Raw genomic sequence first — 18,397 nt, 5'->3', positions numbered from 1 at the left:
GTAAAGGCCTTAAAGATGAAAGAATAATGACATGGCCCCCCTTCCTCATCAGACCTAAACCCTATTGAGAACTTGTGGGCCCTTCTTAAACGTGAGATTTATGGGGAAGGAAAACAGTACACCTCTGTGAACAGTGTCTGGGGGGCTGTAGTCACTGCTCCACAAAAAGTTGATTGTCAACAGATCAAGAAACTGACTGACTCCATGAATGGAAGGCTTGTGACTGTTACTGAAAAGAAGGGGCGCTATATTGGTCACTGATTTTTTTTTTTTTCTTTTGAAATGTCAGAAATGTTTATTTGTAAATTTTGAGTTGTTTGTTTCTCACTTTAACAGATGAAAATTTTCATTTTTCCTTTAGTTGCATAATAATTATGCACACTAATAGTTGCCTAATAATTGTGCACACATATGTATTCCTCTGATGATGTTCACTCTCACATTTCCTTTGTAAAACATTCAGGTTTATTAACATTTTGGATTGGCTGATAGCACTGTATTTGTTCCATACTAAAATGAATCCTCAAAAATACAACTTGCCTAATAATAGTGCACACAGTGTATAATGCCTGCATTTCATACGTTGCCAGTAACATATACATTTTGAGACACTTTGTTACAGATATTTTTAAACAGATTTAACAATAATTTATTATTTTACAGTTCTAAAAAAATATGTTTGTGTATTTTCACAACTATTTGTATGTTAAGCATTAGCGGCTTTGTTTTAAGGCCAGAGAGAACATAATCATACTATCTTTCTGTTTTAAGTCAACTGTATTATGTTTTCAGATAAATGAGTTTAAATCACTACAGTGATCTCTGGCTATCAGAGGAATTGCTTCCTTTGAAGTCAAAACAAAGTGTTTATGTGACATGTTTCTGCCTGTGTGAGTACTTAAAACAACTAAAATGGACTAAGATGCAACAAACTCTATGTAGCTGTACTGTATACCAAATTATGGTATGTTGAACAGCGGATCGCAGTTTGTCATTTTTAAAACTTTTTTTTCATCTTTCTTTGTATTCTCTAAAGTTCTCCATTCTAGATTTAATTGTGGAAAGCACTGTATAAGAGCTTCAAAAATACACATTATGAGAATGTTATAAATGTATGATTGTCAAATCTGAGTCGACTACAAAGGAATATATGGATTTCCCAGAATACAGAAAAGTCTTAACTTCACCTCATGTGTGTTGTTGTTGTACAGTTTTAGATATCCTTGTTTCCAGATATTGTAGGATATTGCAGAGCTGCATTAACAATGTTTTTTGAACTAGTGTAATCTGACCATCAAACAGGTATGTGGTTATAATATTATGTCTTATGATTGGAGTGCCTATGTTCTGAGAAAGTAAAGCTTCTTTCTGCAAAATGCCCAAAAAAAATATATATTGCATTCAATAGTAGCGATGGGAATTGCCAGGGACTCCACAATACAACATTTTCCTGATATTTGAGACATCTTATGATAATTGTTTTCAATCAGTGTGAGATTTTATAATATATTATAATCGAATGTACAGTACAATAATATACATTGAAGTGCATTCACTTATATTTATGATGTACACAAATGTACAGTAACATATAAAGGAAATTGAATGAACAACTTAAATAGGGTGGAGTGGTGGCTCTGAGGCTAAGGAGCTGCGCTGGTATCCTGAAGGTTGCCGGTTCGAATCCCCGTCACTGCCAAAAAGGCCACTGCTCTGCTGAGCCCTTGAGCAAGGCCCTTAACCTGTAATTGCTCCAGGGGCGCTGTACAATGGCTGACCCTGCGCTCTGACCCCAAGGGGTATGCGAAAACTACCAAATTCCTAATACAAGAAATTGTATAAGGCGAAATAAAGAACAAAAAAAAAAATAATTTTTAATTTGAAACTAAACACATTAGGTCAAAGGATGTATCAAGCTGCACAGATAGACAGATTGGCACAGGGGTGGCTCAGTTCCTCTGTCCATTTCGGCCTTTACAGATCTACACTTGTGTATATTTATTTCTTTCCATTCATCATCCAGCATGTGCTCTGGTATGGAAAACAAGCTGTCAGTTATCATCGCTCATGAATTTCTTTGAGTGTACGTCTGCAGACTGCAAAAATCTTGTTTAAAATAAACAATCTCTACCGTGGTATTAGTTAGACCTAGGTCTAACCATTTTTGGAGGATATAGAAATAAGTACTGGACCAAAAGCAATAGAACTAGAAACAGTTACAAGACAAACACAATGCAACTTGTTTGAAAAAGATCAGTTTATTTTGTATGAATTCATCATTGTACTAGATTTTCACAGACATACATACAAACGCCATGCTAAAATAACCTTTCTTGATGTTTTTATTATAGAATCAGAATGTGAACTTAAAGCAATAGTGAATTATTGACCCTGTCACCACAATTTCATTTATATGGCCATATAAATGTCATTCTGTTAACAGCTAATCAAAAACACCCTTGACTCCATCAATCTGGATTTGATTTGTTAGTAGAGGAAGTGTATTTCAGTAATATTCTTCATTACTAAGTTGGGAAATAATCAGGTATAGTATATAACATAAACATTTGTACTTAATAGGAATTTGCTGCTCTGTGAGACTGAGTGGGATGAACCCTTGCAGTATGACTGTCAATCAAAAATTGCAAGTAGAGTGTCTCATATTAATATATTGTTTAAATTTATGCAAATACACATTTAAAATTCTTGAAACAACATTCATACATATTGCACTGAGATGCCCAATAAATTATTAAAGTGTTTAATGTATTGGACACTATTGAATTGTCAAATGTGATAAAAGTTCCATGGTAATTAATCAGGGAGTAAATATTCTGTGATTCTTTGCATCCACTTTATTTTAAGGACATTAGCCTTCTTTTACTTTGCTCACAGAGCTTCATAGCAGTTCAGGCATGGATAAACTTTGGCTAGTTAGGAATGGAGAGAGCAGAACATCTACAGGACCTTGCATAGGACATGTACTATCAAATTAAGTTTCTTGCCTCTCCACTTTCTCTTTGATTACTTTAGTTTGTGAATTCTAAAAGTAGTATTCATTAGCCAGGCTTACCAGGCATCTAAAATTTTCTGGTGACATCCCAGATTCTAGGTTGTTTTTAAATGTTCTGACTTTTTCTGAAAAAAATCCCCTTTGTCAGTGGATTTCAGAGATTGTTTTCAACCCAAAAATTGTACACTACAATATCTAATCAGTATCCCTGTGCAGATGTCACTAACCTCTAACCTCTTATCCATGCCATGTGACAAGTTCAGGTTGCGGTCATGGCCATAATTTCTTATCCATCAACTACACATATAAGGCTAACTTTTCATCAGCACTAACTAAATCACAGACCATTGTGTAAATGTGCCAGTGGCTTTGTCGGAAGAAGTTGTTGCAAGGATTTGGAGATGCGTTCTTTCATTACTATAATGCTTGATGCTTCAAATCACAAAGATTTAAAGCTCTTTTATGTGCTTGTATGTTACTTTAATGTTACTTTAACTTAGAATTGTGTGAACATTAAACTATTAATGCTATTAATTGCAAACAGATTTTACCAGTGAGTTGATTGATAAACATTCACATGGTGAGAAAATTCTTGCAGTCTGTGCACACAACACAAATACCAATTTTGCTGCTGTCAACAGAGCAGGAAGAAACAATTTCTGGCCAAACTAGGCAATGACACATTGGGTGTGGGCTGTGCTGCACATATTATGCATAATGCACTGCATACATCTGCTGACTGTCATCCAGTTGACTTTTAGTGTTTTGCTGTCAAAGTGTACAAACACTTCCATATTTATGCAATCAATTGGGGTTGAAGAGCTAAAAAAATTCTGTGATTTTGTGAAGGTGAAAGATTTTGTTTCTAGGATAATCTCTATACAGCACAGGATATTATTACTTTTTAATGGACTTTGTGCATGCTTCCTTTTTCAGTAAAGGTGGCCAAAAGTTTTGAAAAATATTTTCTGTGACTCCTGCACTAAATTATGGTTTAATTTTGTCACAAGTCACCCATCAATGTTTAATTGTGTGGTTGTAGTAATAGAGAAATACAGTATATCTGCAACAGAAGATATACTGCTCACTAATCTTTTCCTTCATTTAAAGTTTGTTATGTTTCTACTACTAAGTATCTAAAATTAAATGTAAAAATTGTGAATAATATTTGTGAATGTAGTTTCTAGTACTTTTGTAGTTTTAGGATTTGCTCGTTTGGTACTTTAAATACTGTATGTTATGACTGCTTATTTCTTAAGTTTAATGTGAATTACCTAGTGAGGTAAGCAAAATTAGTGTTCTCCCAGAGTTACATTTTCCTCATTTGAGTGTTTTCTAATGAATTATAAAGGTGAACTATACTTCACAGGCTAATTTTAGTCAATTACTGTAAAATTTTTTAATGCATAGATGCCATCAATCTCCATAGCCTTTAATAAAGTAAAAGCAAAACAATCAGAATTACCAGGTTTGTTAAAATTATATTTTGTTCTACTGAGTTTGTTTAAATATTTTATTTTTCCTTTAGGTTTATCAAGATGACTCTAATTCCTAAACTAGCAGTTCTCTCTACAGTCATGTTGTTTAAAGGTAAGAATTACAGTTTATTTAAATTAATTAGTTTTATCTACACTGGTTCTATTTCATCTGAAGCAGCAGAATAATAAGCATGTAACTACAGAGATCTAGTCAAGAAGAGTCTTAATGAGTAGTTAATTTTATTGCTATTTGTTTGAGTCAAGACTTTTAAATATATTTTTTGTAAACACATTTTTATTAATTTTAAAGAAATAATAAAGGGGAACAACAGAATATGCAACATCATAAGAGAATAAGAGCTTGCATTAATGAGTGCCTTGTACACACCAATTAGGTTTTGTTATTGATTATTTTTAAATAATTGTTCTGAAATCACTTTGCCATGGTTTCAGTATCAATGCATTTGTTCTTATTTTCAGTGTATCTGTTGGGGAGCCACAAGTAACTCTTCTATTTGATTACTAGGCTTATATAGACATAGATAAGAAAGAGAGCTAACAAATAGTAAATCATCCTATAGACTGTGGAAAGTTAATATAAAAGTAAGAAACTTAAAGTACACAACTTATTGCATGATATAAGCAGTTGAGGCTAAAGGGAATCCTTTGTATGCACATATGTATAAAACTGGTTGTGTGTGCGTACATATGAATGTATATTTTATAAATAAAGATATAGAATAAACTATTAGAAATCCTTCAAACACAAGGAATTCCTCCTTTGCTTTATTGCTTAAATATTATTTTAATGTTATATGGTGATTCATTTTCAAATAAGCTCTTACTGCCAAGTAGCTAGCTTGAAAAAATTCTTATGTATATATTGTATATGTATAATGTTTTCATGTACCCTTGAACCTGCTAAATGCCTGTTGCATGGAGTTTGATTAATGCTAAAAGTCTGTGTTTAAGTCCACATTATGTTTTGAGTGTGAGCAATACATTTTGTAAGCACAAACAGGACATTTTGAGTACAAGCAACACTTTTGTGTGACTGATATATTTTGCAAGTGTTTTGTAGTCATTTGATTTTTGTTTGGATATGCAATAATTTACCTTTTAGTTTATTCTCTCGTAGTATTTATTTGGTCCCTCTTGATATTTTGATAAAGTCTGTTATCATCTTGTAATTTTGAATATAGTGGCAGAAACATATAGGTAGTTCACCTGAAGATCGATTTTAATGTTTGAGCAATCAATGTGTATTTTTTAAAATTTCTCCAAAAAATATATTAGCTTTTTGAAGCCGTTGTTTACGCATAATATACATTTGTAAAATACCTTTGATTACATTTTGTATCTTGTATTTGTTATTGCTTTAAATGCATTTGTCAGGGTTTTGCCTTCTAGCTGGAACTGAATTTGTTTAGCTGGTCTGCCTCAGCATTTTCAGTTAGTGATTCAATTTTTAAGCTCTGACTGCAAGATTTATTGTAACATCTGCTGTAGAAATGTTTTTGCCCATTTTGAAAATTTGGCATAAATGTGGGCCTAATGGGAAATTAGTTCCTCTTATTTTCCAGATACATACGTTTTCAGCTTCCATGTAAGACATCCTTGTGTAAAATTCAAGGAATGTGTCCAAAGATGTTGCTGTAAAATGTTTTAGTAGTCGAAGAAATGTTTGCCAATAGAGATTAAGTTCAAAAAGCAATTTATCAAAGTTAGCAAAAACTACTTAGACAAGGCTTGACTACTTCACTAGCAAGCTTTTAACCAGTCATAAAATACTACTTTCAGAGCTGTTCTGCATATCTTTATTATTCTGTATGGCTTACATGTTATCTATTGAAGTGCCATGGTTTCAAAAGGCACAGTGACTGTGTCTTCTCATATTTTAAGAGGTGTGGAGGATCAAAGTTGAATTGACCAACTGAATTACTTGTAAATCTCAAGCTATATTCAAAGAAAAATCTTCTGTTTCTGTTTCAGTGTAAGAACTGCTGGCAATTTTTGCTGTGTGCCAGCTTTTTAAAATTGGGAATGAATAGTACAATTGGTAGTTTCTGACACTGATGAAAATGTTCATGTGTGATTTAGTTGCGGCACTTTGTCTTCACCTCATTCATTGTGGATAATCTAGATTTACACCTGTGTTTAGAACCAAAAACCATTTCAATGTAAAAAATGTCAGGGGTGCATTCACCAAGCTGCTCTAAGGTACGATTTTCTTGAAGTTCTATAAGCTCACAGTTCTATAGGGAATTCACACAACTCACGAAGTCTACAACGCACACAGTATACACACACTAGTAGCAATACATGATATATTGCTTATTTGATAGGAGTTATTTCCACACTGCCTGTTTCCAAGCAGAATAGTAATGTGTTTAGCATATTATTTTCTGTACAAGCGGAGGGAGACATTTTAGCATTTCATTTGTTTTTTCAAGTTCTAGGATAGAAAACTTTTCACTGTACAGAAAAAAGAGTGGCAATCAGCAACCAAAGTGTGCAGTGCAGGTAGACTGGAAAAATGGCAATACGGCTTAAAACTGCTGTGTAAAGGAAAACTTTTTGCTAGAATTTAAGACACTCGCATTACATCAGTTGAGCATAAGTATAAACTGGCTTTTTTTTACAGTGTTTGTGCAAGTTTGTGGACAACACAACACCACATTGTGTATTTTTACTTTTTCAAAATTGCTACTTATGTCAAGTGCTCTTTGTAAGGAGCCATATTGTTTAGGTGTTAAAAAGATGGAGAAACACAGCTAAGCAAAGGTCCGTTAATTATATAAATACTAGCTGAAGTACCCAGCGTTGCCCAGTTATATTTGTAGAATGGGTTAAGAAAAGAAAGCAACGGTTTATGTTTTTAAATGTTGACTCTAAATGTTGGCTATTTGTTCCATCCGTTATCCCACACTGCTTCTCTATCAGTGTCTCTGCTTGAGAATAAGTCGAGAATTTGGGCCTTTTTAAATTCCAGAATTACGGTAACTCTTTGCTGTGTTTTAGGTATAAATGCTATTATGTGTGACTTGTCCTCTTTGTTCAAGGTGGACAGTTTGTAATGCTTAAAGTATGAATAAAATCTGACAAAGCAGGAATTTAATAACAACCCTTTGATTTTCCTTTGTTTTGAGCTATACTTCCACTCTTGATCAAGCCTCACCCAAACCCCCCCTACAAAAATGAAAGATACTCAGTTTTACATTACAGTAGATAGAAGCAGCGTGCTGCTTTCAAAAATTAGTTTTTTTCAAATCCACTTGAATTCCAGAATTGTGGTAACTACTTTGTTGGGTTCTGACCATGAATGCTGTCTGTCATGTCTAACTCGTCCTCTTAGTTTAAGGAGGACAATTTGTAGTGCTTAAAGCAGGAGTTAAACAACAAGCCTTGATTTTCTCACGTGTTACACTGCACTTCCACTCTTGATCAAGCCTCACCCAACATCCACCTGCAAAAATGCGTAATACTCCTTTTTATATTGCAGTAGGTAGAAGCAGCATGTGGTGTTGCCTGGGTGAGTAATGTTAAGCTCTGGTGATTTTGTCTGCTAGTCTGGCTTCAGTATGTGCCTATATTTCACTTGCTCTCAGCCAGCAGGTGGCACTGGTGTCAGAGCAACTATTCAAAATTTGGTTCAGATTGGTCTGTGGTATAGGTTAGTAAATGGAACATACAGACAGACATCAATATTTTATATATATTTATAGTTTTTGAACAAAAGTTTTTTTGGAGGAGTTGAGTGTGACAAAATAATGACAGTTCAGTGGATTATAATGCTGTAATTGATAATATGTTTTAGTCCCAGTAGTCAATGCTTGCATTCAAGTATTACATTTTGAAGAAAATGTATTCATTTAAATGCTTATAAATGTCTGAGGTTTAGGGGAAGAGTTTTAATGTATTTCCTTTTATACCATTATTTTGCAGTATTTCTATCAGAATCATTATTGGAGCTTCAGGTGGATAATGAGACCACTGTGAAGATTAGTGCTGCTGGAGAATGTGAGTACAGAACCTATAAAAATATGTGCTGTCAGTTTTTAATATATTTCTGATATTTTTTTTTAATTCTTCATTGAATTTATTTTTTAAGTTTCTTTTATAATGGTCACTGTTCTTAAATGCTACTCTAAATACACAGCTGCAAAACTTCCAGAAATGCATTAACATGTATATTGACAGGGAATGCTAAGCAACATGCTTAGAACCTCCCATTTAGCTACCGATAGGATTTCAACCAGTGATTTTGTCACTGCCAATGCAACAGCTTCTCTTCAGAAAAATGCTTCGTGCCTCGAATATCGTAAGTGGAAACTTACACCTGGCCTTCTTACTTAATCAATTGTGCAGTCAATGATAATATCATATAAGCAAACAAAGCTGCTAAATAGGTTGGGATCAATCATATGTGTGTAATAATTAAATGGTAAATGATCAGGACTAAACATTCAACTGGCTTTGAATATTTGCAGGGAAGTGATCGTCACATGATTTGGCATGAGTGTACCAGTAACCGTAAAAGTGCTGGTATTGGGCATGTATCAAGAATAGGCCATCATAGAAAACACTGGGCAGACCTTTGATCATTAACATCTGTTGATGAAATTAGCCAATAAAGATAGATACAGAGCATTGGATAAGCTACGACTAGCTAACTAGCATTTTAGTATAAACAGTAATACAGAAAAGAGGCATATTAGGGCAAGTTACCTGTTGTATCTTGCGGTGTGACTGCTGGCAAAACCAGCCCACTTAAAAAATGCTAGAAAGTATAGTTTCAGTAACCTAATGACCTCTATGGTGGATTCTAGATAAATGGAATACTATTACTTGATCTGATAAATTCTATGCTGCTTCTGAATCATACTGATGGCGAGACGAGTTTACTGTGAAAAACTCCAATGGTTTTGGAGTCCAACCTTCTGGATGTCAGCAGTTTAGTCAGGCAGTACTCAATAATAATACCAAATATGTTTTCATGGTACACATTACAGGATCTGGATTTGAAAAGGAGCAACGTCTTAATGACATGTGATTATCTCAACATCTTTGCTAATCATGTGTATTCCTTCATGTGAACAGTGTATACATCAGTTAATGACCTCTTCTAGCAGAATAATAGTTTGCCTCCTTATCAAGAACTGATTTCTGCCTTGTACTCAGTTCTCCTGGAATAGACTTCTGCCTCTGTGACATTAAACTGGACTTATATTATATACAGTATGTAAGTTCCAAAAGCCCTGAAATGGCTTTACTTGATCATGGTAGTCAGTTCATACTTCTGGAATAATATCTTGTCTCTCTGACCTTGAACTTGATTACGTATGTTCAATAGTAGATAGATGGGTCATGCCTTGTGCTGTCAATTTGTTTTCCAATAGTTTTGGGTACATAGTAGTCATTTAAGCTTAATGCAGAAACCTTTCTAGTCTGCCAGATCTTAATTCATCTGACACAAGCTCCTGAGAGCATAGATCAGTTGTTGTTCCAAGGGCCCATTAAGCTATTCTGAAATCAAATGGTACAACCAAATCTCAGCACATTAAAAAGAGGGTCCAGTTAGTTGATAGTCCATGTGCCCACTGCTTAATAATCAATTAGTGTGCCAAAGTCTCAGAATAATATCAGCTATCTGTTTTCTGAGGCCAGTACTTCCCTCCCACTCAAGATTTTCACTTACTTAAAGAATAATTAAAGTTAATTTGGAAAATGCTCAAATTATTTAACCATAAAACTTCATGATTCAGATACTAAAGATATTTTGGAAATAAACTCATAAATACCCCATCTGCCAGTCTTCTAACCAGTTTATTAATCTTTTTCTGCTGTAGGTATTAGGGTGTACTCATAAAAGTAGCTCTTCCCAAAAGTTGTTTTTTTTTTTGCCCCATCACCTACCCCAATCTTTATTTTTCTGGTATTGAAATTGGTGCATGTCTTTATGCTGAATTAAAGCTAATTTGTAAAAGTGAATTCTAAAAGACCACCAATGGACTGGCTTCCTGTCCAGGTTTTGTGAATAGACTGAGCTCGGACTTATAAATTATGAAAAACTTCTTACCTGTTTTAGTGACAGCTAACTTGTCTTTTATGTGATACTTTTCTAAATAGCTTTGGCAGAATATATTGCAGTTTTGAAATCTGCACAGATGTAACAAAAAACAACAATGAAATGCTACCTTACTCTGTTTAAACTGTGAAATATGTTTAAAGATATCAAAATAATGGTCATATTTATCTTCTTATATTGTTTCTAAAAACAGAACTTTTTTATCACCTTTTGCCTTATCATTGATAAAAAGTGGTCATTTAAATTGAATGTAACATACAGTATTTCAGTATTATTTCATCCATCCATCCATCCATTGTCTCCCGCTTATCCGAGGGTCGGGTCGCGGGGGCAGCAGCTTGAGCAGAGATGCCCAGACTTCCCTCTCCCCGGCCACTTCTTCTAGCTCTTTCCGGGAGAATCCCAAGGCGTTCCCAGGCCAGTCGAGAGACATAGTCCCTCCAGCGTGTCCTGGTCTTCCCCGGGGCCTCCTCCGGTTGGACGTGCCCGGAACACCTCACCAGGGAGGCGTCCAGGAGGCATCCTGATCAGATGCCCGAGCCACCTCATCTGACTCCTCTCGATGGCGGAGGAGCAGCGGCTCTACTCTGAGCCCCTCCCGGATGACTGAGCTTCTCACCCTATCTTTAAGGGAAAGCCTAGACACCCTGCGGAGGAAACTCATTTCAGCCCGCTTGTATCGCGATCTCGTTCTTTCGGTCACTACCCATAGTTCATGACCATAGGTGAGGGTAGGAACATAGATCAACTGGTAAATTGAGAGCTTCGCCTTGCGGCTCAGCTCCTTTTTCACCACGACAGACCGATGCAGCGCCCGCATTACTGCGGATGCCGCACCGATCGCCTGTCGATCTCACCGCTCCATTCTTCCCTCACGTCGTGAACAAGATCCCGAGATACTTGAACTCCTCCACTTGAAGCAGGATCTCGCTACCAACCCTGAGAGGGTACTCCACCCTTTTCCGGGCTGAGGACCATGGTCTCGGATTTGGAGGTGCTGATTCTCATTCCAGCCGCTTCACACTCGGCTGCCGAACCGATCCAGAGAGAGCTGAAGATCACGGCCTGATGAAGCAAACAGGACAACATCATCTGCAAAAAGCAGTGACCCAATCCTGAGCCCACCAAACCGGACCCCCTCAACGCCCTGGCTGCGCCTAGAAATTCTGTCCATAAAAGTTATGAACAGAATCGGTGACAAAGGGCAGCCCTGGCGGAGTCCAACTCTCACATGAAACGGGTTCGACTTACTGCCGGCAATGCGGACCAAGCTCTGGCACCGATCGTACAGGGACCGAACAGCCCTTATCAGGGGAGCCGGTACCCCATACTCTCGGAGTACCCCCCACAGGATTCCCCCGAGGGACACGGGTCGAATGCCTTTTCCAAGTCCACAAAACACATATAGACTGGTTGGGCAAACTCCCATTGCACCCTCCAGGACCCTGCTAAGGGTATAGAGCTGGTCCACTTGTTCCGCGACCAGGACGAAAAACCGACACTGTTCCTCCTGAATCCGAGGCTCGACTATCCGACGGACCCTCCTCTCCAGGACCCCTGAATAAACTTTTCCAGGGAGGCTGAGGAGTGTGATCCCTCTGTAGTTGGAACACACCCTCCGGTCCCCCTTCTTAAAGAGGGGGACCACCACCCCAGTCTGCCAATCCAGAGGCACTGTCACCTGATGTCCATGCGATGTTGCAGAGGCGGTGTCAACCAAGACAGTCCTACAACATCCAGAGCCTTGAGGAACTCCGGGCGTATCTCATCCACCCCCGGGGCCCTGCCACCAAGGAGTTTTTTTGACCACCTCGGTGACCTCAGTCCCAGGAGATGGGGGAGCCCACCTCTGAGTCCCCAGGCTCTGCTTCCTCATTGGAAGGCATGTTAATGGGATTGAGGGAGGGTCTTCGAAGTACTTCCCCCCACCGACCCACGACGTCCCGAGTCGAGGTCAGCAGCGCACCATCCCCACCATATACACGTGTTGACACTGCACTGCTTCCCTTTCCTGAGACGCCGGATGGTGGACCAGAATCTCCTCGAAGCCGTCCGAAAGTCGTTCTCCATGGCCTCCCCAAACTCCTCCCACGCCCCGAGTTTTTGCGCTCAGCAACCACCAAAGCCGCATTCCGCTTGGCCTGCCGGTACCTATCAGCTGCCTCCAGGGTCCCACAGGACAAAAGGGTCCCGTAGGACTCCTTCTTCAGCTTGACGGCATCCTTCACCACCGGTGTCCACCAACGGGTTCGGGGATTGCCGCCACGACAGGCACCGACCACCTTACGGCCACAGCTCCGGTCAGCTGCCTCAACAATAGAGGCACGGAACATGGCCCATTCGGACTCGATGTCCCCCACCTCCCTCGGGACATGGTCGAAGTTCTGCCGGAGGTGGGAGTTGAAGCTACTTCTGACAGGGGGCTCTGCCAGACATTCCCAGCAGACCCTCACAACACGTTTGGGCCTACCACGCCTGACCGCATCCTCCCCCACCAATCGAAGCCAACTCACCACCAGGTGGTGATCAGTTGACAGCTCCGCCCCTCTCTTTCACCCGAGTGTCCAAGACATGTGGCCGCAAGTCAGACGACACGACCACCAAAGTCGATCATCGAACTCAAAGCCTAGGGTGTCCTGGTGCCAAGTGCACATATGATACACCCCTATGCTTGAATCATGGTGTTCGTTATGGACAATCCGTGACGAGCACAGAAGTCCAATAACAAAACACCCGCTCGGTTCAGATCGGGTGGCCATTCCTCCCAATCACGCCCTTCCAGGTCTCACTGTCATTGCCCACGTGAGCATTGATGTCTCCCAGCAGAATGAGGAGTCCCCAGAAGGTATGTCCTCTAGCACCCCCTCCAGGGACTCCAAAAAGGGTGGGTACTCCGAACTGCTGTTCGGTGCATACGCACAAACAACAGTTAGGACCCGTCCCCCCACCCGAAGGTGAAGGGAGGCTACCTCTCGTCCACCCGGGGGTAAACCCCCAATGTACAGGCTCCAAGTCGGGGGGCAATAAGTATACCCACACCCGCTCGGCGCGCCTCTCACCGGGGGCAACTCCAGAGTGGTACAGAGTCACAGCCCCTCTCAAGGAGATTGGTTCCAGAGTCCAAGCTGTGCGTCGAGGTGAGTCCGACTATATCTAGCCGGAACCTCTCAACTTCGCACGCTAGCTCAGGCTCCTTCCCCGTCAGAGAGGTGACATTCCACGTCCCAAGAGCCAGCTTCTGTAGCCGAGGATCGGACCGCCAAGGTCCCCGCCTTCGGCCACCACCCAACTCACACTGCACCCGACCTCCTTGGCCCCTCCCATAGGTGGTGAGCCCATGGGAAGGGGGACCCACGTTGCCTCTTCGGGCTGTGCCCGGCCGAGCCCCAGGGGTGCAGGCCCGGCCACCAGGCGCTCGCCATCGAGCCCCACCTCCAGGCCTGGCTCCAGAGTGGGGCCCCGGTGACCCCGCGTCCGGGCAAGGGAAAACGGCGTCCAAAGTTTTCATTCATCATAGAAGGTTTGAACCGCTCTTTGTCTCATCCCTCACCTAGGACCAGTTTGCCTTGGGTGGCCCTACCAGGGGCATAAAGCCCGGACAACAGAGCTGCCTAGGATCATTGGGACACGCAAACCCCTCCACCACGATAAGGTGGCGGTTAAAGGAGGGGAGTATTATTTCAAGCAATGTCATATTTTATATCAGATTAGCACAGGAATACAGATAAAGTAATTTTACATTGGTGACAAGCTTTCTGATTCATGTGTTCACTTGAAGCAGTATATTGTGGTTTCTCTGTATTCTTTAAAATAAAGAATCCAATATTAGTTTGTAAAGTTATAAGGATTGTGTTTTATAGTGATGCAGTGTTCTGCCTCAATTGATGTGCTACTCCTGCTTGATGGGTCCTACAGTATTGGGAAAGGATCTTTTGAGCGATCCAAGCACTTTGCTGTCAAGCTGTGTGAAGCACTGGATATTAGCCCCGAAAGGGTGAGCATTAGATCTGTTTTTTGCTGCTATGTAAAATTACAGTTGCTTATTTTTAATGATTTCTATGAACATTTTTCTGTAGTACACAAATTACCTTTTATTACTAAATAACACTGTAAACGTCTGCTATGAAAGTAAGTAAATAATGGGCATGAATCTAATAAAAAAAAAAATGTTATTAATGCAGTCTTTTATAAAGGGGACATTCCACAAAATGTTTATATTGCTGTTTATTTGTAAAATTGATGAAAAAAGGTACTTTATTTTAAATTAATAGTATAGTAGTATATGCAGTAGTTCTAGTTACAGTGTATATAAATATTATTGCTTTGAAAGCATGAAAATATTTGCATAATCATCTTGTTTAGTCTGAGCAAACAAATTTCTTATTCATCTTCCTATTTTGGCTAATATTGTTTTTTGTAGTCATATTTGCATTAAAAATGGACATCTTATAGGCTTCACATTTTTTGATAATGTCTTTTTCCGCATTGCACTACATAAGATATTTTGGATATTAATAGTTTAGCTTCATGCTATTTTTCTGTTCCCCTCTTTCCTTTTATCATGTGTTTAATGGGCAATGAATATGACCAGAAATAAAGTGGAGTTAGAAAATATTCAGGACCCCTTTCACTTTTTTCCACATTTTAGTGTACTGCAGCTTGGTGCTAAAATCATTTAAATTCACCCCTCCCCCACCACATCAAGCAACACTCAATAACCCCAGAATAACAAAGCAAAAACAGCATTTTAAAAATTTAGCAAATTTCTTAAAAATAAAAAAATATATATATCAAATTTAAAACAAATATCCAGACCCTTTGCAATGACATTTGTAATTTGGTGAAGGTACATTCCATTTTATTGATTTATCTTTGATTTGTTTCTGCACCTTATTTAGAGTCTAAATTCCTGTAGCATTCAAGGGTATCCAAGAGCACAGTGGAATCCATAGTTCTTAAATGGAAGACATTGGAAATAACAATGACCTTTCCTAGAACTGGCCCCCTGGCTAAAGTGGAGCATAGTAGAAGGAGGGTCATGGTAAGAGAGGTGACCAAGAATCCGATGATCACTTTGGCTTAGCTTCAGAAACCTTCTGTTTAAATGGGTGCAACTTCCAGGAGGACAACCATCACTGTAATACTCCTATGATCTGGGTTTTATGAAGACTGGAGAGACAGTAGCCTCTCCTCAGTAAAGATGCATGGAAACCTGCTTGGAGTATTCAAAAAGACACCTAAAGGACTCTTGGACTGTGAGAAACAGATTCTCTGGTCTGATGAAAGCAAGATAAGTGTCAGGCCACACACTGCCCTTCATCCTGTGCAATACCATTCTAGTGGTGGACTTTTGGCAGCATCCTGCTGTGGGGTTCTTTTTCAGCAGCTAGGACTGGGAGACTAAATACTGTTAATGGAAAGCAGAATATAGCAAAGTACAGATATATCCTTAATGAAAACCTGCTCCAGGTGTAGTCTGGACCTCAGACTGGGCCAAAGGTCCACCTGCCAACAGGACAGTGAAAAGTGTAAAGCAAAGGCAACACAGGGCAGGCTTAGGGACATCTCTGGAAATGTCCTTATGTTCTCCAGCCCAAGTCCAGACTTTACTCTAATTAAACATCTCTGGAGTTACCTGAAAAAAGCTGTCCACTGACAGTCTCCATGCAAACCGTCAGAGCTTGAGAGGATCTACAGAGAAGAATGGCAGAAAATCTCCAAATCCAGATGTATGAAGCTTGTTTTGTCTTGCCCACAAAATCTACAGGCTAGAACCTTTGCCAAAGGTGCTTCAACTAAGTAAAGGGTCTGAAAAGTTTGTCACACTGATATGTAAGCTTTTTACTAACAGTATTTTTGCAAAAAAAAAAAAAGTCCTATTTTTGCTTTATCATGTGGGTAAAAAATGAATTTAAATGATTTTAGCAAGGCTGCACTATAGCAAAATTTGGAAAAAGGTGAAGAGGTCTGAACACTTTCTGAATTCACTGTACTTTTAAAATATGAGAACTCTATTTAACTGACTTATAAGTAATTGCTGTTGCATATTCTCCTAATCTTATGAAACTTAAAATAATGCAAATAATAATAGCTGGATGTTGTGAGGGTTATATGTTTAATAAATCTCGCCATTTCCTATAATGTGGAAAACGTATATACTCCTTTTGAACAATGAAAGAATGTATCTTGAGACAATCTTTATACGCCGTGTCCTGTGGAATGTAACCAATATACTATCATATTATCAGAAAAACAATGAAATGAACCATACAATTTCCAGTTTTGGCGAAGAACAGAAGGAATGTTGTGTTTGATAACACTTTTGGGTAAGGTCATCTGTATAAGAAGAGTTATTAAGGGAAAAATCTCATATCTTTAAAAAAAAAAGTGTATCTTTGTAAGAGTTTGGCTCTTTTAATAAACTACAATTTATATCCATCAAATTAATATTAGTTTTCTTGTAATATAAATTATGAATACAGTTATAGTTTTTTTTAACAATAAAAAAAATCACCTGGGCATTATCAATATGAAATGTGAACACTTTTCCATTTAGTATTCTGGTTTTCTTACACATCCCCAGAGATGTGCAGTTTACGGTGATACAGTAGGTAGCTCTGAATTGGCCCTCTATAAATGAAATGTTCATATGATAGACTGATGCTGCATCAAGGTTCCTGCCTTGCATGTGATGCTTCAAAAAGGATTCTGACACACACATCCCTATTACCAATGTGACCCCCTTTTTGGAATAATCAATAAAATAAATAATGAAATTTAGCATATTGAATAAATGGAGTGTGGCACAATATAAAAGTAGCAGTCATATTAAAGATTAATTTCATCATATCAGAAGAACAGTTCACTAAAACAACCCTGAACTGATTCCAAGTTGTCAACTTTTTAACTTCATATCAAAGATTTCTAAACTTTTCTGTTTCTGACACGAAGTCAATGCAAGTGTGGTGGTAAAGAAATCTGTTAAAGAGAGAGAATTAAAGTAATCAAGATTAAAAAATGAAAAAGGCACATATTTCAGTTATTCAAAGACATCACTGTTTCTATAAGGACTAAAAAAGCACCACAGGACTAATCATTGAAAAACTCTGACACTCTGAGCTCCACCTACTTTTAAAGTAGAAACTGGGAAAAATTTGAAAATAATATTGACAGAAGATAATTAGCAGAAAATGCATACCATTAACCTGCAGGCATCAAAATCTGACTAGGCTTGTTTGGGTAATTACTGTTTATTATTGGTTTGTTTTTATATTCTATGTGTTTTTTTGAATCCTGTTTAATGTATAACATCTCTGATTATGTGAAGAATATTTTTATGTAATCTTCTCTTTTTACCTACAAAAATATATAAGCTGTGATTTGCAAGTTTGCTGTTTTACTTCCAGATATCTGTGTTACACATTTGATTGACAGTTAGTATGCGCTATGGGCCAGTGTTTACAATATAAACCATAAAATTCTTACTTCAGTCCTTAGAAGTAACTAATTCTGTATCACTGAGCAAGTCACAGGAAGCTTCCATTACCTTTGATAAAGGTGTCAGCTAGGAAGAAAGTTAATTTAAAATATTTCTGTTTGTGGCAAAACTACAACCAAAATCATAATTAATTAATATCACCATTAAAACTAATTTCTTTAACTAGAAATTTCAAAAATTATTTTGAATCAAATATTAATTACATTTAACTTGAGCAGAGCACTAGATGAAGCTGTGGATTGCTACTCTATCTTCTTTAAATAACCCTTCCCATTCAAGTATTTGTTTGCAAATATCTGTCTCTGTGACCTGTATGGATA

At 38.3% G+C, this 18,397-nt stretch overlaps 1 protein-coding gene across 1 annotated transcript in view; it reads left to right on the top strand.

The window, feature by feature from the left end:
• vwa2 (von Willebrand factor A domain containing 2) overlaps positions 1-18,397 on the top strand; it is a 70,945-nt gene that overhangs the window by 32,788 nt on the left and 19,760 nt on the right. Inside the window, exons 2-4 of the mRNA XM_028795781.2 lie at positions 4,542-4,603; positions 8,437-8,511; positions 14,440-14,573. Of these exons, the coding sequence (XP_028651614.1) occupies positions 4,552-4,603; positions 8,437-8,511; positions 14,440-14,573 (261 nt within the window). The 5' untranslated portion in view covers positions 4,542-4,551. The remainder of the gene's footprint in view (positions 1-4,541; positions 4,604-8,436; positions 8,512-14,439; positions 14,574-18,397) is intronic.

This window comes from Erpetoichthys calabaricus, chromosome 2, assembly GCF_900747795.2.
Source record: "Erpetoichthys calabaricus chromosome 2, fErpCal1.3, whole genome shotgun sequence".
Lineage (NCBI taxonomy): Eukaryota > Metazoa > Chordata > Cladistia > Polypteriformes > Polypteridae > Erpetoichthys > Erpetoichthys calabaricus.
This window is presented reverse-complemented; position numbering and strand designations above follow the sequence as displayed.